The sequence below is a fragment of the Tauraco erythrolophus genome, chromosome 6 (assembly GCF_009769465.1).
Source record: "Tauraco erythrolophus isolate bTauEry1 chromosome 6, bTauEry1.pri, whole genome shotgun sequence".
NCBI classification, from domain to species: Eukaryota; Metazoa; Chordata; class Aves; order Musophagiformes; family Musophagidae; genus Tauraco; species Tauraco erythrolophus.
This window is the reverse complement of record NC_141470.1, coordinates 54,648,244-54,668,806: the sequence shown is the minus strand read 5'-3', so window position 1 is coordinate 54,668,806 and position 20,563 is coordinate 54,648,244. Positions and strand designations below refer to the sequence as shown.

At 37.2% G+C, this 20,563-nt stretch overlaps 1 protein-coding gene across 3 annotated transcripts in view; it reads left to right on the top strand.

Moving 5' to 3' along the window:
• Positions 1 to 20,563, top strand: part of TTC7B (tetratricopeptide repeat domain 7B) — a 146,797-nt gene that overhangs the window by 26,107 nt on the left and 100,127 nt on the right. For all 3 annotated transcript variants that reach the window (XM_086612889.1, XM_086612888.1, XM_086612887.1), the window contains exons 4-5: positions 9,265 to 9,395; positions 11,133 to 11,254. In XM_086612889.1, the coding sequence (XP_086469015.1) occupies positions 9,265 to 9,395; positions 11,133 to 11,254 (253 nt within the window). The remainder of the gene's footprint in view (positions 1 to 9,264; positions 9,396 to 11,132; positions 11,255 to 20,563) is intronic.

The window sequence follows — 20,563 nt, the reverse complement described above, 5'->3', positions numbered from 1 at the left end:
ATATGGAATGATAATAAGTCAAGCAAAGGATTCAAAGGTTTTCAAATCCAGCAAGGAAGAGTAAATGATTTTTATTCTTTTCTTGGAAATGTCTAGTTAGTGAAATGCCGCTTCAAATCTTCCAAAGAAAGTTTCTCAATAGATGTGTCAAAATGCAACATTGTAAAATTTCAACAAAATTCTGAGAAAAACCCTATCAAATTATCTTTGAAATCTTTTCTGATTCCTTTATATGCAGCTCTTTGCCAGTCTGTGATGTGTGGGGAATCACAGGGCCTCAGTGCCCAAGCAGTGCTGGAAAGTGGTTCTTGTCTGTCACTCCTCCTAGGGAAAATGTTTAAAATTGTTAGTGTTGTGATAAAGGAGCTGCTGTATTTCATCAGATCAAAAAGCTCATGGGCAGTTATTTGTAATGGTGACTGTCATGGGTTAGGCCACTCCGGCAACTAAACCCTACACTAATCCCTACCCACCCCAGGGATGAGGGTGAGAATCAAAGAGGAAAAAAAAGAAGAGAGACCCGTGGGTTGAGATAAGAACAATATACTACTACCGCTACCAATATATATATGGATATGTACAAGGATAAACATATACAAATGAGTGATGTACAGTGTAATTGCTCACCATCCCTTGACCAAGGCCCATCTCATTCCAAAGCTGCAATCCCGAAATGGATAAAACTCGATACCGTGATCCCGGATGAACAGGAAGGGCGGGGGGTGGGGGCGGGGGAGAAGAGAGAAAGAGAGCACCCCGAGAGTCCGAAAGTGCGAGTACCGGAAGGCCAAAAGCCCTTCTTTCTGGCTGACCCTCACTTTTATACTGGGCATGACGCTGCATGATATGGAATACTAATTGGCCAGTTCGGCCCTCAATCTTAAATTCAGGTACAAATCGTAGGGAGAGTTGTGGCCCCCTTGTCCCAGCTATGCCTCCCTCCTTATCCTGTTGTGCTCCCGCACACTGGCAAGAACACAGCAGCTGAAAAGTCCTTGAGACCTCAGTGCCAACTACAAACATCAGTGCGCTATCAGCGTTCTTTTCAGAGCGAGCCTTTGAGTAAAACCAAAACACGAAGCTCTTCTAGCTGCTAAAAAGAAGAGCTAACTCTGTCCCAGCTAAAACCAGGACAGTTGTTGCTCACCGACTTGGGCTGCGGCTCCAAGGATGTCGTTGCATCTTCTGCAGCCGGGAGGAAATGGCCTGCCTTTTGTAGGCAGGGTCTAAACCTTAGTTAATTAGTTACAAGCCAGCCGGGTAATAATAATTGGATGCCATAATTCCCCCTTTTTGTTTTACAGTTTTTTGTTTTCAAGAAGGCTATACAGTGAGCAGAGACTCAGTTCATTCATTCCAACTCCAGCTCGCTTCCCTCTTTTGGGGTTGTGGCTTTACCTTCTTTACCAAAGGACTCTCGCTCCGGCGAGGGAGTCAGGGTCGCGGTCTTCAGGGTCTCTCATGTTCGTATCACGGCAGGGTCACCAGTTGTTGCTCACCGACCTGGGCTGCGGCTCCAAGGATGTCGTTGCATCTTCCACAGCCAGGAGGAAATGGCCCGCCTTTTGTAGGCAGGGTCTAAACCTTAGTTAATTAGTTAATTACATTCAATTCAATTCAAGCCAACTGGGTAATAATAATTGGATGCCATAGACAGTGACCAAAAAAAGTGCTTTGGAAAGACATTCAAGGAATAGCACAAGTTGTTTGGTAGCCACCGCTAGTACTGATATCTTATGATTTGTCTTAATTAGAAGATGCAAGAGTGATCTGATGAAAAGTTATCTGCTGCTATGTCCATCAAACAACAGAGTGTACTAGCCGTGTGAATACGCATGAGGGAGAGCCTCAGAAACTTGATTAGCATAGGTCAGGACTCAGCACTGTTTAGGTATCTCCCATGCAGAAGTTGTGAGGAGGTAACTACAACACAGTACCCTGAATGTAGTGCAATTCTGGTATTTTCATGCCTTTCTTCACCGTGTCCTCAAATTCACAGTTTTAAAATGGAGGTGTAGTGGAGGGCAATCTTCTTTTATGTGGTTAACTTCGTGGACAGGCATACTTTTTTGACTTTACACTGATTATTTTTGTGTGTGTGTGCGTACCCATAGAATCCAGTTCTGGATTAGATCTAGTGTTTTCTTTACTTTAAGGAAAAAGCTGATTTTGATGCTGTACATCTGAATAATGACTCTCTATGTGTATGTAGAAGGTGTTGTGTGGGATAGTTGAACTATTAATAAAATCATAATTTTGATATTAAATACAGAATTTTCTTCGATTCAAAGACTTACTTGAAGAAATTGAATAAGGTAGTTTTTAAATGTCATATAAAACATGGAAATGAAAAGATGGAGCCTTTCAAATCAATGAGCCACTTAGTACTTGCAAAAGCATGAGAATACTTATTTGGATCTGTTGTTTAGTGTTTTTTCCCCCTGTCTGCTTGTAATTACACTTAACATGAAAGCCAAGGAGAAGCATCCAATAAAACAGTTTTCTATAGCGAAGTGTCTATGGTTGGAAGTACCAGCTTATTTCAAAAGGATGTGATGAGGGAAAGAGAAATGGGCATAGAAGGGAGGACATTGTTGAGAGATAAGCAGGTTCCGATGACTGTTGTGGCAAAGTGTTTGCCTGAAAGCAAGTGTATGAATGTTGCTGGAGCCAGCTCCCTGAAGCTGTTGCCTTTCCTTCTTTGTAGTAGCATTTAAGAGAGTAAATCATAGGAGTGGGTCATACCTTTAATATGAAGTTTTAAAAAGCAGTACAGAAAAAAGCAGATTTGTTTCCTTTTGCCACAAATGTAGCTTAAACATCGGTATCTGTTATTAGAGCTGTCACACGCAGCAAGGGCAAAGCTAAGAAATGAGACTGGACAGGGGCAGGAGGAGTGAAGGACAGTCTTGAGACTGTGGTGGCAAGTCTGGGCTCAAAGTAAAATGTAGAGGGGTTTTGCACATTTCTGGCTCTATTACATATTTGATATTTAAGTATCTGCTTAGGAATAGCTACCTTCTGATAAGTAGAGCAGGTTTCCTTCTTATAAGCGGTTAATTTTTGTATCTTTAGTATCCATTTGTTTATTTTCTTTACTAGCTCAGTTTAATTCACAATGCTCAATTCTGAGACTGAGGAAAATCTTTATTTATGTAGAACTGAAATAAGACAAGTTATGAATCCATACAGAAGTAATTAAAGACTGTGTATGTATGATTTTTTTCAAGTTAGGCTTGTGTATTTAGCTCCAACTTTTCCTACTCCCTTCTCTTACAAAACCAAACAGAAAAAAAATCTGTATATGCTGTTACCATATAGAAGTGTATATTTAGAATCTGTTTTAATAATGGCTGAAGCTAATATTCTCCTAGGGATATGGCCTCTGGGAACAGGGCAATTAAGTTTCTGCAAATTCTCAGCAGTATATGAATGAGGTAATATACTGGAAAGCACACATAGGCATTATTCAAATACTGTGCATGGCAGTATCTCCTATGTTTCTAAGCAATTTTTGTTTGCTTATGGAAGCAGAGATGAGATGCATGCACAGTGGGATGTCGAGGTGTTAATTTGGGGAGGTGCAACTTGTCAGTAACTAGGAATGAAGCTTATTGAAATCTCAGGTAACATGATTCTGATACTGCTGCATAAGTCAAAAGACATGATTGAAAAATGAATTTATAGTACAAAATTGGTTACAAATTACGTTACAAATTAGTGAATCTTTCTACAAACACTTATAGGTGAACGTAGCAATTTACAGGTCTGACATTTCTTAAAGTCTGCAAATGTGTAAACTTGATTTTAGTAAATAAATTGTGTTTATATTTACTGTAGTGTAATGGATTAGGAGACTACTGCAGGTGTCTATCAAGATGGCTGTGTGGTATTGCAGTAACAAGTTCTTGTTAAGTATGTGAGGGATGTTGTATGTAAGTTAGACTGTGACACTACGGGATTGTAGCCTTATTGCTGCGGGCCGTTTTACGTCTCGTATTGCCTGTTCAAATAACTGTGTTTATATTTAGATGATGTATGTTGAGTAAGGTGAGACTGTCTTTACTGCTGCTGACCCATATTCAAATTTAATGTTGCATTTACCAAGTTAAATGATTGGCTATTAATTAGTTCTATTTACAGAAACATGGAAATACTCATTAGGTTCAGTGGAAGTGTCAGGTGCATGCGAGTTGCTGTTTTGCACTTCCTGAAAGATGCTGCGCTTAACTTTAATCATATACGATTGTAATGAGATCTTGTGCACTGCTAGCTGGTGCCAGCAGACACTAAGCAGCTCTTCATGGAAGAATGCTAAATGAAAGCTGTTTCGGTAATTATGGGGGGGATCTCTAGCCTCATTAGGCAATGGGTCAAGAATTCAACTTCCTTAAGTTCCCTCCTCCTATATGGCTGTGCAAGTGTTGTAGCCCCTCAGCAAGCAGTTTGCAGACCACAGCTAGAAAGCCTGTGCCATAGGTACTTCAAACTTTGTTTAAAGCTTGTCTTTTCCCTGTCTATTTCTGTGACTTCTGCCCTGCTGGAGCAGGGACTAGGGGGGGACCCAGGGGTTTGTCCTGCTTTCCTCAGTGCTGCTCTTAGCTCCGATATTTGAAATCCTAACACTGAATGAAAATAATTTACTTCTTATTAAAATAGATTTCTGTAGGACTTGAGCATTTTGACGCTGCGTTTTTCTTGTTCTTAGTTTCTTGTAAATCTTTAGAATTTCTTCAGAATCTTGCCTTTGGCAGAGCAAGGAGAAGGAGAAAATGTTGGACCAAAATTAAAGTTAGTGATTCTAGCCTTTTTTTCTCATGCCACAGGAAGAACCGGTGTCACAGTGGAGCCTGATCTTTTTTCCTCAGAGGTGCTTGTAGGAGCATTCCTGACAACTTACAGCAAAACAGTACAAATTACATAGTTAAACTGCCTCCTTTCTCCTGAGCGAACAGCTTCCTTGATGACCACTCCATATACTGGTGTGTAGCTCTTCTGCTTTGGGGAGGGTTTGTCAGGGAGAGATTCACTCACTCCAGGATCTGCAACAACTATCAGTCCTTTTCCCAGCTTTTATCTCTAGTTTGAACTTTTTCAGCCCCTCTACAAGGTGCTTGTCTGTCAAAGGACTGTTCCGTAAAGCAAGAATTGACTGGCATGTGGTTCTTAAGAAACAAACGCATATGTGAAAATACTGATCTCTTCTGTTTAAAAATATTGCCAAAGTCTATTTTGTATTCTTAAGAAAATACAAAGATTTGAATGTCATTACATTTAGAGGAAAAGTGTGACCAATTTTTTCACAACAGTTATGTCAGATGGTACTACAAGAAATCTCAATATATTGTTAACAGTTTTATTTACTGCTTGGATTAATAAGTAGGTGTTCACTTCAGAGAAGAGATGTACGTTCTTGTGTTTTTTTTCTTGTCTCTTTAACTTCAGGAAACTTCAAGATGCTTAGAAACACTATTGTAACTATAGCATTAGGAAAGCTGTAGTAATGAAATGACATTGCAGTATGGGCATATGTGATAAAATGCTGTCTTCAACTTGGGAAAGTTGTGCTTATGTTGCCCTGGGTGTCGTCTAAAGAAATAAATTGTGCTTCTCTTAGATTGTCTGAAGAAATAGGCAATTCCTACTATGACAGTGTATGAGCAGTAACTGTGAAAGTAAGAGGTAGTTCATTATAAATATATTTCCCTACTCTTTTTTCTTACTTTTCTTCCTTTCTTTTATAATAATTACTTTATAAGTACTGGTAGGGAATTGAAGAGGAAAAGAATTTCATGCTTTGCTTCTAAAAAAATTCTCTACAATCAAGTCACAATCTTTGTTTGTGAAGTTCTAGAAATAAGGCCTTCCCTTAAGTGAGATTAACAGTGTTTGTTCTAAGCTCAGAAATAAACTGTGGGAGTTCCTTGATAGCAGTAGCTCAGATTGTTTCAGTTCCTCTTTTAAAAATAATAATAAGTGATCGCCATAGTCTATGTAATTGTTTGTTCTAAATATGTAAGTTAAATGTGAAGTGTCTTTAAAAGGAGATTAAAGGAGGATATTTTTGTGTTTGCTGCATTTGGAACACTTACCAGTGTTGCTTTGTATATCATATAGGGAAGCATAAGTGCCGTATACTCAAAACAGTATATGGATTTCATGTGTCTGTTTAAGGAAAACAGGAAGCAAACCCAGAAATCTTTCTCTAGTGATGCAATTCCTTCTCTCTTGCAAAAGCATGCCTATTTACTTAGGTATAAAATAGTCTTTCACTTGTTTTCTGCTGTCCTTTGACTTGTCTACTAAAACAGTAGATAAACCATGGGGTCCATTATTATTTGTGGTCTCTAAAATCTGTACAGACAAAGGTGCTGTCTGGCATCATAGAAAATTCTCAGGTATTCAATGCAGTAAATGTGATAGACTTTTCTCAGCCTTGTGTTTTTGGGAGTTTTTTTAATGGTCTTATTAGTGGTCTGGGTGGTAGGAGTACTTGGTAAAGATCTGAACTGTGCTGTGGATTCCCTTTTGACCTTAAGAGTTTACTCTATGTAATGAAATGGGAGTGTTAGTTAATCAGTTTTCCTAGAGAACTTACAAGTCTGCTTTTTGGGGTTTGGTGTTTTTTTGTTTTTTTTTTTTTTCCCAGAGTGACTTGTATAAAAATGATTGGTTATCTAAGAATAAGCAAATCTATTATATGAGGACTTCTTAAAAATTGTTAGTTTTACTTGTTCTTGCTGAGGAGTCCTGGTTTTTGGATAGTGGTCAATGTATGCATATGTGATGGTAGGGCTGGTCTGCTGTTGTATTTGTAAAAAATGAAATAATTTACTTAGCATAACCTTGGCCACTGATTTGAGACCATAGACACAAAAATGCCACATGGAATAAGTGATAAAACTGTCTACTGTTTGCTTTCTTAATCTTTTACAAAATACGAATAATTTATAAAGTTTTTGAAGATTTATAGAAAACCTTTGCAAGTTATCATGTAAGTTAAATATCAGGTATACTATTTTCTTGTCCAAATACTGTTTGTTGCTGTTCTGCTCTTTTGACAAGCAATTTTAGAGTTACTTTGCAAACGTAAGCTTAACCAGTACGGAGTAGTATTCATTTCACTGCTTCTCACTTTCTTTTCCCTCAGGAGTCATCTTGCTTGATATCGGGACTAGATATGTATGAGATAAGTGTCTTCCCAAAATAGAACTGACCCAGTTTGTTGGAAGCTTTTACCTGAAGGTGATTTTGACTGGAAGAGCTTAAACTTAAAAGCTATGAATATCAAAGCCAACTTGTGATACCAATTGACATGATATTCTTAAACATGGAATAAAACAAATAACCAATAAAATTAAACAGACAGATAGCTATGACCTTTACAACAAATGCAACAATATTTAGTGGCAGTAACATGTACTACTTTTCTGAATATCTCAACGCAGTTTATAAACAGTTAAAGAAATTCCTGCCCTTTTGAGGTAGAATGACAGAGATTCCTGCCTGGCAGCTGTGGGAACAAGCTCAAAGGGGAGAACTGACCTGTCTGAATATATGCAAAAGTCTTCAGTAGATAACTTAGGGCGATATGTATTTCTTTGAAATTCATGTGTTTCGCAATTCTGTATGTTACCACTTGCTTGTTCTTTTTTCAAGGGCTTTATATAATAATCTCTATTTTAATTAACATTTTATCATCTCTCGGTATTCTTAAAGAAGTGGGTAGTGTATTATGTGATGGTTATTGCTGTGTTGCTATTTATCTCTATTTAAATAATACTTTTATGTATTTTAATACATTATTTCTTAAACTCCATCTGTATTTGAGAAAAATTATGGTAGTAGTCTGGAGGGACGCTGATTTTAATCAGTTACAGAAATGGTAATTTATTCAGAGTTTTTCTTCTAGTTGATATGTTTTAATTTTTAATACAATATTGAATTGTAATTGTTGCTTTTGTCATCAAAACAAATAAAGTGTCCAAACCATCCTGATAAGTGGTCATTTCAGGATAGTTCTCCAAATGAAATTCCTGCTCCAAGGCATTGCATGCTTAAAATATACCTACTTTCCTGGGTTGTAATAAGCATACCAGGAAAAATACAGTGAATGCTAGTTGTATAATAAAGTCACTCTAACAAATACTATTATATACTTCATCAAAGAACACTTAGAATTTTGTACTTCCCTTTTGCGTTACTTAAAGTTTCTGGCAGAGAACTGAGGTGCCTTCATATCTTAAAGAAAATTCTCAGCTAAAATGAGAGAATGTTCTTAGAGTGAGTTTTTCAGATTAAAAAGATTATAGTTGTGTCCAGGAAGTATAAAAATAGAAATAATAAATCCAAGTCAAATCTACAAATAGCCAGTTGAGTAATATGTTTCATGTATTGGAGGATTATTGTTGGGCACTAGCTGTTCATGTCATGGGAGAGGAGGGGTGGGGAGGAGTGATCCGCTTACCAACTATCTAGTACTTTCAGTCATTTGACATTTTTGTTACAGTTCATTTATTGTATTTTATGGTCACTTATAAGTAAATAACTGTAATAGAAATAAATATTTAATATTTTAATATTTTAAATAAATATATTTACTTATATTTACCTATAAGTAAATAACTGTAATAGAAGTGGCTTGTGTAGGAGATAGCATTGATTAGTAAGAGTTGTTGGACAAGCAAAGACTTTTTCTTCCTTCAAAGCACCAGATAATCTATTTGATCGATAAGTCCTGAGAGGAAAAGATTTCTGTGCCTTGATGAGTGAGCTACCTCCTACCAAATTTAAATACAAAAATTGCACATCCTAACCCTTTATTTTTTGAAAATGTGTTTGTTTTTATAGGTACTTCTGCCTTGCACAGTTGCTAAGTTTAGTATTGCCTTGACTGCCTTTCTTCACCCTGCTTTGGTTTCTATGATCACTCCAGAAAAATGAAGATGCGTTCAGTAATTTAAAACTGGTGTAGAAGGACACTAGGCACTTTTGTAGTAGACTGTCATAATATCTTTTAAATCAAAATTACATTCAAAAAATTACTGCGTCTGGTTTTATAATTATTAAGGAGGAGTCACTGTTATTTATATATTTATTAGTGTCTATATCAGAGGATCATACTTTGATAAGTTTTTGGTACTATTTTATTTTCTTTATTTTTTCTCCTGACTAAAGGGGCTTAGGTTGGAATATTTTTTAGGTATAGCATTATATGACATTAGTTTTTAATGCTTCATTTGAACATTTTTTATTTTTTCCTAGGTCTCTGCCTTGAGAAGTTGCCAATTTCTTCTTCCGCTAGCAACCTCCATGTGGACCGTGAACAAGAAATTGTTACGTGCTACGAGAAGGCTGGGGATATTGCTCTTCTGTACCTTCAGGACATAGAAAGGGTAAGCTGGGATGATTTGCTTAACGGAGGAATTGCGTGGCACATCTTTCATTGACATGATGTTACCAGCATTTTGTTGACTCAACTAAAAGATACCTAGTGTTTGTTTTCTTGGGGCTTCAATGCACACTTACAACTGAGCAATAAATTAATGTGCCTTAATGCCTTTATAAAACTACTTGAAGGTAAAATTCTGAAATAACATTGTACCTGTGAGCGAGACACTTGACATATCAGCGGGGTGTCCAGAATAGTAACTGGAAGTGTGTTTGCTTCAGCTAATAGGCACAATCCTGGGACAATCATCAGATATGATAGCCAAGTACACATATGTTTTTATCTGAAGTCCATTCATCTGAATGAATAGTTCTATAAATAGGATCAGGACAATGTTCTCGGACTTGATAGCCCGTTTGTCATTTTATCTCATTAATAAGTTACTCACTGTATGTATGAAACTATAGTTACTGTTAAAATCTGAGGTACTGGATATGTAGCAGACCTGGTTTTCATTGATGAAAGCTGATATATCTGAGGTTCTTAATGTTAGACAAAATATAACCTACAAACAGCTCTGCAGAATATTAGGCAAGTTACTGTGGGGTTTTCTTTCACCCCTGTTTTATAAGTTGCAGGTTATGAATTATGGAAAGTTAGGCTCAAGTGTAACACTTGATGATTTAAAAGCTTCAGGCTTTATCTGAATTTGAAGGGATACATAGGCTCTTTTATTTCCTCCCCTTGTTTTCATTTACACTATTAACCTTGTCTTCTGTTTCTTACCACTTAGCAGAAACCTTTCAAGTGTTATAAGTACCTTCTTTTTTTTTTTTAAAGAAAAGAAAATTTGTGCTACCTTTTGTTGCTAGGAGTTACACACTACTGCATTTTATTTAGATTTTGAGATGTCTGGACAAAACACAATGCACTTGAGGCTCTATTCTTTGGCTTGTCAGTACTATTAGAATGAAACAAGCCAGCAATATCAATCTGATCCTCTTTTTCAGACCTGTTGCTTGCAAGCCTCAGGCCTGTCATTTGACAGTTGTCTTTGAAGGGATTATTAGATACAGCTAGGGTCATACAAGCGAAAAGAAGGGGAAAGAAAACTTTGATGTGATGGGGGAAAGAAGAAGAATTTGCACTTTTTTAAATACAGGCACATCTTTGTTTTCTGAGGTTTTTTTTGCTTTGAGTTGTTTGTTTAGTTATTGTCTTTTAGTGGCTGGTAGACTGTGTGGTGAACATGAATGCAAATGAAAACTGATAGCTCTCCATGTTGAGAGAGAATGTTTAATGTTGATATAATACAAATGAAGTTATTTCTAAATTGTTTTTTGGAAATCACTCTGGAAATAACTTTCGATCTCACTGCTTTCCTGACCTAACAGGGCTTTAAATTCTGAATACCTGTTACTGAATAAGGTTGCAAATATGCTTTTTCATATATTTCTCTTTTGTATGCCATTATTCACAAAAATTTCTGAAGAAGTATTAAAAAATTTTTCTTAGTGGCATTTCTGCTTGGTGGAGAAATCGCCTTTAAGGGTATAGCCAAGAGCAAAAGTATTTGTATTTAGGTGGAAATGGAGGCAAGGATAGATATATTCTGCTAGCTACCACCTACAAATGAAAAAGATTTCTCCAACATTAAGTATTGGCTTCTGTGTAAAAGTCCTCAAAACTTCATTTTTTTTTTTCTAAATACATTTTTTTCCTTTTTCTTTCGTTCCCTTAGGTAATTAATGCCAATATACAAAACAGAAGCCCTAAGCCAGGGCCCACTGCACATGAACAAGAACTTGGTTTTTTCCTGGAAACAGGACTTCAAAGAGCACATGTTTTGTATTTCAAGAACGGGTAAGACTTGATTCTCCTTTTTTTGTGTTTGCTTTTTCATTTAGGTTTTGTATTTGTGATCTAACTGGGCATCATCATTTTTAGCAATTGAGGATTGTAGAATCATGAGACCTCTTTATTAATAAAGTAGTAACGTTTTGATTGAAATAGTAAGGCTGCCCATATTGTATTTATTTGTATCTTGTAAAATTGTTTAATCAAAGTATATTAAACAGAAAGCATTTAATGTTTTTACTTATTAAGGGTGAGAACTTAAAATACCTTTAACTATTGGTGATTTCTTTTACTTTATTACTAGACACTGTTTAAAGTGATTGACGACATATTGAAACTTTTGATTTTTATAATTTTGATTTTGTAATTTTTTTCCAAATCTCTTCAGTTATCACTTATTTTAACATTATGCTGCAGGATAAATGTGCATGAAGATCAACAGTATGTATACAATCTCCATTGTACCTGCTCTGTAGATCCTTTTAGATTCTGCATGGGAGATCCTTTATAATTTATTTTAAATAAGGCTTCCATTAAAAGCCTAAAAATATCACAGAAAATGAAATAAAGAGTACAACTTCCCATTTTTTAGAGCTTCAAAACTTGGCACAAATGGTTTTTAAGTACATTTCTGACATTTGTTGTTGAAATCACGTAGTTTAAAAAATTGTTTGCAAGGCTTCTTGTTTCACTCGGAAAATGTGGTTTGATTGAAATATTGCAACTCTTGTTAGGACCATTTTTGTACCAAAAGTGTTTCTTGTTCTTTCAAATATATAAACAGGAGATGAATGGAAATCATGCAGTGTCTGTAAAGAGTTCGAGATTTTAATGTACTGATGGTAGGGTGACAAAAGGCTATCCAAGTTTTCAAACCATTCAGGGATTTCAGCATGGAAATGATCGCTAAGCTTTTGATATCTCATTCTTTAAAGTTATGAAGTAGTGCTGCAATAACACATGATCTGAGAGGTACATTTTGGTTCTTATTTTGTCGTTCAGTTGCAGAAGGAATGGGATGTTCTGAAAGTGTTGGGGTGTTTTTCATTTACCAGAGCTAAAAATAAAATTTCTGTTTTCATGCATGCACAAAAGACAAATAAAATATACATATTGAAAGAATCCCAGTAGCAATCGTGGTAAAGAATAAGCCAAACATTTTACATTTTGAAGAATTTTGATTGAAGGCCAGGAATGGAAATGATCCTTTTAATCTGCCATGTTGTGCCTAAAAGCAATCAGCAATAGACATAGCAGTTAAGATTAATTAAGAAAGCAAGAAACAACCCCACAAAAAAGTTAAGTAACATCCAGCCCATAGAAGTGTTTTTCCTGGACTGTATCTGTTGGCCTGGTGTGAACTTTGAAAAGTTGATTGTATTCCACGTACACTTTAGTCCTTCGTAGTGAAGCTGTTGCCGTTCTTGTTACCTCCTACGTAAGCATATTAGCTTTTTGCAGCCTTTAGTACAATGGTCACTTGCAGTTGACGAGCTACTTAAATATTATATGTTTACTTTTAAATTTGTGCTTCTGATTTCATTGGCCAGTCTTACTTTTTCTTTGTGGTACGAGAGGAAGCAAGGTGTTAGGAAAAATAGCTCTGTGCTAGTCTTTATTTTACATAATCCTGCCATTATATCCTTTAGTTTCCTTTCTTAATTTAGAGCCAATCCAAATTCTTTTGAGATTTCCTAATATGGTCATTGTTCCAGGCTGCTAGTTATGTTACTGCTTTTATGGGTCCCTTTTTTTTTTTTCTGTTTTTTAACTTGAGTTTACCAGAGCTGAACAGAACTTTAAATATATACTTTTATAATAGTGACACATGTATAGCATGCTTTTTAATACATTTATTTTGAGGAAGCTTTGCTTGGTTTTTAAAGTTATCTCTCCTAATGTTATGTTTATAGAGATTAGATTCAAGATCTTTCCATTAAACTTTGCAACATACTTCAAGTTTGAATTTAATCTAAAATTGTAAAGATTACATGGACATTGTCCAGGAGAGGAAATGTATATATTTTTAATATATGTGGTTTAGAAACTAAAATATTTCTTTTAAATGAATGTTCTTTGCAATTGGAGCTGTAGATGTTAAAAGGACAGGAAATCACCAGAGCTTAACTGCTTGTGAGTGATGGTGGAGGAAAAGAGGAAAAGTGTGCCTGGTTTTTTTTTACAGGCAGGCTAAATCTGCTATTCATATTGCAATGCAGTGGAATCTCATATTTGTGTGTGTCCATGAAGTGAGGCTGACACTCAGAAGAGTTGGATATGAAATAAAAGTTCCTTTGACCAAACTATAACTTGGCATTGGTTTGAGAAAGTTCAAATGTTATCCTGTTGCCAGCTTAGTGGCTATAGTAATCTATGTGTTAGAGGATGCTTAAACATCTCAGTAGATGTTTATAGATAAATGATAAGGATTTTTTTGTGGGTTTTTTAAACTTCAATTCCACTTTGGTAAGTACTAATAACATCTCTCAATCTGCTGGAGAACTGAATTTAGAATCATAGAATCATAGAATGGTTCGGGTTGGAAGGGACCTCAAAGATCATCTAGTTCCAACCCTCCTGCCATGGGCAGGGAAACCCTCCACTACACCAGGTTGCTCAAAGTCTCCTCCAACCTGGCCTTGAACACTTCCAGGGATGGGGCATCTACAGCTTCTCTGGGCAATCTGTTCCAGTGCCTCACCACCCTCTGAGTGAAAAATTTCTTCCTTAGATCTAATCGAAATCTTCCCTCTTTGAGTTTAAAGCCATTGCCCCTTGTCCTATCACTACACACCCTTGTAAAAAGTCCCTCTCCAGCTTTCCTGTAGGACCGCTTTAGGTACTGGAAGGCTACAATAAGATCACCCTGGAGCCTTCTCTTCTCCAGGCTGAACAGCCCCAACTCTCTCAGCCTGTCTTCATAGCAGAGGTGCTCCAGCCCTCGGATCGTCTTTGAGGCCCTTCTCTGGACTCGCTCCAGCAGTTCCATGTCCTTCTTGTGCTGGGGACTCCAGAGCTGAATGCAGTATTCCAGGTGGAGTCTGATGAGAGCAGAGTAGAGGGGGAGAATCACCTCCCTCAACCTGCTGGCCACGCTTCCTTTGATACAGCCCAGAATACGGTTGGCTTTCTGGGCTGCAAGTGCACATTGCCGACTCATGTTGAGCTTCTTATCGACCAGCACTCCCAAGTCCTTTTCTTCAGGGCTGCTCTCAATCCATTCTCTGCCCAGCCTGTACTTGTGCTTCAGATTGTCCCAGCCCACATGCAGGACCTTGCACTTTGCCTTATTGAACTTCATGAGGTTCACATGGGCCCACCTCTCCAGCCTGTCAAGGTCCCTCTGGATGGCATCCCTTCCCTCCAGCGTGTCCACAACACCACACAGATTGATGTCATCTGCAAACTTGCTGAGGGTGCACTTGATCCCACTGTCCATGTCTCCAACAAAGATGTTAAATAGCACTGGTCCCAGTACTGACCCCTGAGGAACACCACTCGTCATTGGCCTCCACGTGGACTTTGAACCGTGGACCACAACTCTTTTGAGTGCGACCATCCAGCCAATTCCTTATCCACCTTATCCATCAAAACCACATCTTTCCAGTTGAGAGACAAGGATGTCGTGTGGGACAGTATCAAATGCTTTAGATAAGTCCAGGTAGATGATGTCAGTTGCTCTTCCCCTATCCATCGGTGCTGTAGCCTCATCTTAGAAGGTCACCAAATTAGTCAGGCAGGATTTGCCCTTAGTGAAGCCATGTTGGCTGTCACCAATTACCTCCTTATTTTCCATGTGCCTTAGCATAGTCGCCAGGAGGATCTGCTCCATGATCTTGCCGGGCACAGAGGTGAGACTGACGAGCCTGTAGTTCCTTGAGTCTTCTTTTTTTCCCTTTTTAAAGATGGGGGCTATGTTTCCCCTTTTCCGGTCAGTGGGAACTTCACCAGACTGCCACGACTTCTGAAATACGATGGATAGTGGCTTAGCAACTTCATCTGCCAGTTCCCTCAGGACCTGTGGATGCACCTCATCAGGTCTCATGGACTTGTGTACCTTCAGGTTCTTTAGATGGTCTCGGACCTGATCTTCTCCTACAGTGGGCGGTTCTTCATTCTTCCAGTCCCTGCCTTTGCCTTCTGTGACTTGGGCTGTGCAGCTGAAGCTAATTTGTCTGAAGTCTTTTTGCTCTGGAGTGGCTTTTTGTTGTATATCTAGGGATCAGTTGGCTAATCACTGCTTTTAATTACACTTCTTCCACTAGAAGTAGAATCATCATTTTTGTGCATGTGTCAGTTGCAAACTAGAAAATAAATAGGATAACTTTTATACTAACTGGAAGAAGCATATATGCTGGAAAAGCATAATTTTAGCAGTAACGTAGGGCGTATTGTTGTCTACTCAGAATGCCAGTTGATCCACTTTGAATTTCTCCTTTGTTCACTAACTGTACAAAGATTTTCTTTTAAGTCAAGAAGCCAAGTTTTTGTAGAGGATTAAGTGACTGTTTCAGGTGTGTGTTATCTTGTATGAAAAACTAGAAAGTGTTTGAAACCTAACTGCTAAGTGCTGGCGTTTTGAAAATACATGAAAAAGCCATTATCTTAAAAAGGAAAAAAAAAAAATGAGTGGCATTAGCCTGAACTGAAGAATGTTATTTTAGTGCTCTGTTAAGACACTAATATGAAATTAATGTTTTCTTTCAAAATGTGCAGAATTTTAGTAAAGAATCAAACTACATGCCCATTTTTCACTTGGGGAGCAGAGGAGTATTTCAGCTTGGAAATGAGTAACAAAGAAGTTGAGGAAGCTGTTCTAAAACTTTACTTAAAGTTTATGGGATTTTTAAAAAATATTCTGAAATACATAACTTTAAACGTCTTTCAGCCTGATTGTGCAGCTTCCATTTAGTCTAGTAGTTGCTTTGTAATTTCAGTTCCAGGAGTTTGAAGTCCTGATGTTGTTCCAAGAAAAGCTATGAGCACAGGAACTTTGACATTAGTACTTTAATATAGCTATTTTCAAGTAAAATGCCCCTGAGAGAGAAAGGACAGTAGTTTATTTACCCAGTAAGTCTTCTCTCCTAGTATTTGCTTTGTATTCATCTTATGAGATAAACAAGGCAAACTTAAATTGTAAATGTTTTTTATTTTTGAGATAGTAATATTCAGAAATATACTGGAAGTGTATGCTTTTAAAGCAAAAGAGCTTTCTGGTTGAAGTCTAAAATCAGGTGACCGTCATGTGAAAACCAGACTTTCAGAGGTCTTTTTTTGTGGCTTTTCTTGGATTTCACACCCTCTCCAATGATACTGCTCTGTATGAGCCCAGGATCCAGACTGCAGTTTGGTCTAATCTCCATCATGGTTCATATGCTGAATCAAAGCCTGAGGTACCTGGGCCAGATCTGTACTCCTCATGGTGCCATTACTTGTGCAGGCACGGCTGTAATGATACAAGACCTTCCCAGTCTTCTCCATGAAGTTGTTTCTCAGAGACTGGCTTTTTCTTAACAGAAAGTTAACCCCTCCAAACCAAAGCAAAAAAACCTCAACCATTTTTTTTGCATATAACTGATTTTTGTTGGCTTCTGAAATGTATGACAGGCACAACAGAAAGAAATCCTCCTTAGAGTTACTCAGGTATAGACTTGTCTATGTAGAAGTTGTTTCTTCTATTTTGCTTTTCCACGGTAGCATAAATAGGAATATGCGGTAGCATAAATAGGAACGTAGCTCTCATGTTACTAAGTGCGGGACAGTGAATGGAAGCCAATCCGTAAGTGCTTCTGTTGCACATATATACCTATACAGTGCTCACAGCTGGAAATTTTGCAGTGATGAAATCTGTAAGAGAAGGATTTATGTAAATGCTTGATATAAATGTACATCAAGACGCTGTATGAGCAGCTGTTCTCTGTGTTAGAATACAGCACTAGCTACCCATCGCTCTTAATCTGTTGAGATCTCATTGCATATCTTACATCAGTCTCAAAACATTTTGGTCATTAAGTAAAGAATAGAAAGTGAGATGAAATCAAAAAACACTGAAATCCTGTTAAGTAAGGATATAAGTTCTTTATATGTGAGATATCACTGCTGTGTTGGAAATTAAACTGGAAATTACTTCTGTTGCAGTTTTCAAATCATCTTGTCCTGGAGATAAATGCTTTCATGTTTGTCTAGTTAGGAAACTAAGGCAGAATATATTCAAGAGAGACAAAAAAATCACAGTTTTGTGATTGCTAACAAGAAAGAGTTTTCAAAGGATATTTCAATATCTGTCATATCAGATTCTTTCCTCATCCTTATTTAAGATACTGTTCTTACTCTGTTAATTTTCATTGAAAAAACAGAATATGTTTGAATATGAGGGGAAATTGTTATTCCCTTGGATACTCAGATAAAATCATCTGTCAAGAATGCTTTCACTTTCCATCCTTGTTCTGTGTTTACTGCTCAGAATTGTGTCTTAAATTCAAGAGTTTAAAATAAGATTCCATTGTGAAGTTATAGGTAGAAGATCTGGCCGTTTTACGTGGAGGACTAAGGTGGCTATAAACATGAAGAAATGACTTTTATTCAAAATCAACTTTTGTAATAATTAGTTATACAAAGCACACTGAAAGAGTAATTTTAGTATCTGAGTTGGTTTTGAATTTTGATAATTTTAATGATTTTAATAATTTGTAATTGGAATTCTGACTCTAGCTCACTTTTTCCAAGAAGATACTTAACGATTTTTAGTCCATGTACTACAAAGTCTTGCTGACTGTGGCTGTTGCTCTCATTCGCAAACATCAAATTCAAGGTTTCAGTTTTATGTTGTGATGTGCTGGGGAGCAAACAACGGTATTGGCGTTGTAAATTGGGGAGGGAATACTTAGTGCACGTCCCTTGCTCCCCTTGCAAATGCTTGGTTTACTGCTCTATTTAATGTTCTTGTTTTCATTCCTTCTCTGGTTTTGATAGTGTTCTGAAGGTATCACATGGCATGACGATGCCAGAAGTTTGTGTGTGTGGTTGTGGTTTTTTTTTCTTCTTTTTGTTACTTCACTTGCGTCTTGTGAGATCAGGATTCATACAGGATCATACAGGTTGAAAGGGACTCTGAGGGGCCATCTGGCCCAAACCCCTACTCAAAACATGGCCAGTGTAGGTGTAGAGCAGCTTGCTCAGGGCCTTGGCCAGTTGTTCTGCATGTCACCAAAGATCAAGGTTCAAATTCTGATGAAGTTTGGGGCTTAGGTGTTTTGTGAACACTATTCAAGAGATATGTCCTCTGAATATGAGCTGTAGTAACCTACAACTAATTAAGTCTTCAGAGTATCTTTCTGTTAATACTGGTTTTTCTCTAAAGGATAGTTAGTTGCTGTACCTGGATGATAGTTATTTTCACCAAGAGAAAGATTTTGCTCTACAAATGTAGCATTTAGCCATTTCTGTTAAAACTTTTAGTAGTAGTTTAACATGGAGCTTTTCAGTATTTGGAATTACTGGTTTCTAATTAGATCGGTTCTTTTTTCATATTGAAATCATGTTTTTGAACTGATGAAAAATGATGGAAGCTTTTGCAGCTTTACCTGCAAAATGTTAATTGACCCTGTTAACTTCAAAATAAGGAAATTAGCAAGTAGAAGGACTAATTGTTTCTAGATTTCTTTATGATAGTAGTATAAAGTGATTTGCTGAGCATTAAGGTAAGTTTTCTAAGGAAAGAGTGCATGTATTTTAGTCACAGTGGTGATAAAGGGAATTGGCTCTTAGAAGAATTAGGAGACTAATTATGTAAAGAGCTTTTTTTATTTAAAAAAAAAAGTCTAGTATTAAAGGACAGTCCATCTTTGCTTTAAATGGTAGTAAGTATTCATAAGCTATTTTTGCAAAGAGTTACTGAATTACGTTATGTGACTCTTCAACACTGTCCTCTTAAGCTGCAGGCAGTGCTGTATCAATCAAATTCTACCAACATGTTTATATTCAAAAATCAGTGAACAGAAGACTGGTACAGTGCTAAGAGAAGCTGAATGCTGTGCAGGTGTTTGAGTCTGTGTGTGTCTGGTTTCATTTATTACTGACATTAAAGGCATTTGAAAAGTCATCAATTCTTTCAAAGTGTCCATTACTGAAATTATTTCCTTCTTATTGACCAAACAATTTACAAAATTGTTTCTAATTTTTGAAGATAAAAAGCAGTATTAGACTGACCATTATTAACCTCTGTGAATACCTTGGAGACATAATATGTGTTACAGATATGCTAGTCCTCAGCCGAAGCTTGAAAGGCAGGTGAGCTTTACTTTTATGTATTCAGATGAATGCTGAAAAATTGCCCTTCCCACGTTCCGATTTCCACATTGTTTCCTTTTGAGATAGGTAACTGCCAGGATAATGTGTAACCCACTGTATGCTTGTAATTTATTTTTTTCGTTGTTGACATGCAGGCATTTTGGTGTTTATACTTGAAATAGTTTTGTTTGCGTTTGGTACACCTCTTAGATCTGACCTTTTCTGCCTCCCAAATTCTCCTTCCAGTGCTGGCCCACTGTCCCAAATGACCTTTTTCTGAATTCCCCTTTGATACAGTGTATTTTAAGCACCAGAAGGTGAAAGTAACACTTCCTTCTCTGGAGGTACAGTGATGCCCTTGTGCATTTTATTGCTCTCCTGTGCATAAACATAGTGCGTATACAGAAATAATTTTGACAAAGTTTTTGTGCCTTTTATTTACCAAATCCCCACCTTACTGCAGTGTGGATATTTTAAAAGAGAGTTCCTTTGAAGACAAGTTGCTCCTCAGAGATTACATTCAAACAGACGTGTGTCTGGTAAACAACTCAGCAGTGAAGTAATCTCATTTACTTCACTGTGATATTTTTATAAGACTATTGGCAGGGTGTTTTACAGAGGTGGTGTTATGTTCTCCTTCATGAAAGAAGTGTTGCTGTAAGCCTCATGCTTAGGAATGCTGCACGAATTCTTACCCACAATGAATGAACAGAGGAGGCGTATCAAGAAACGGGATACTGGTAAATATATCCTTGTATGTTTTGAAGTATTTGCACAGGCTTTTCTTTCCAGAAAGTGTTGTCCCTGTTTGTAGATACAACTCACACTTGTGTATTCTCTGTAGTGTGAATTTGGAGAGTTTTGGCTGTCTTTCCTTGCCTTTCCCCAAGTTAACGCATTCAATTGCATTGAACACTGTTCTGTGATTAATTTGGAGAGTATAAAAATAAAAGACAGCTTAGTAGGCATTTTCAGAATGCCATTGTGTGCAAAACACGGAAGGACATCTTGTCCTTCATTCTACTT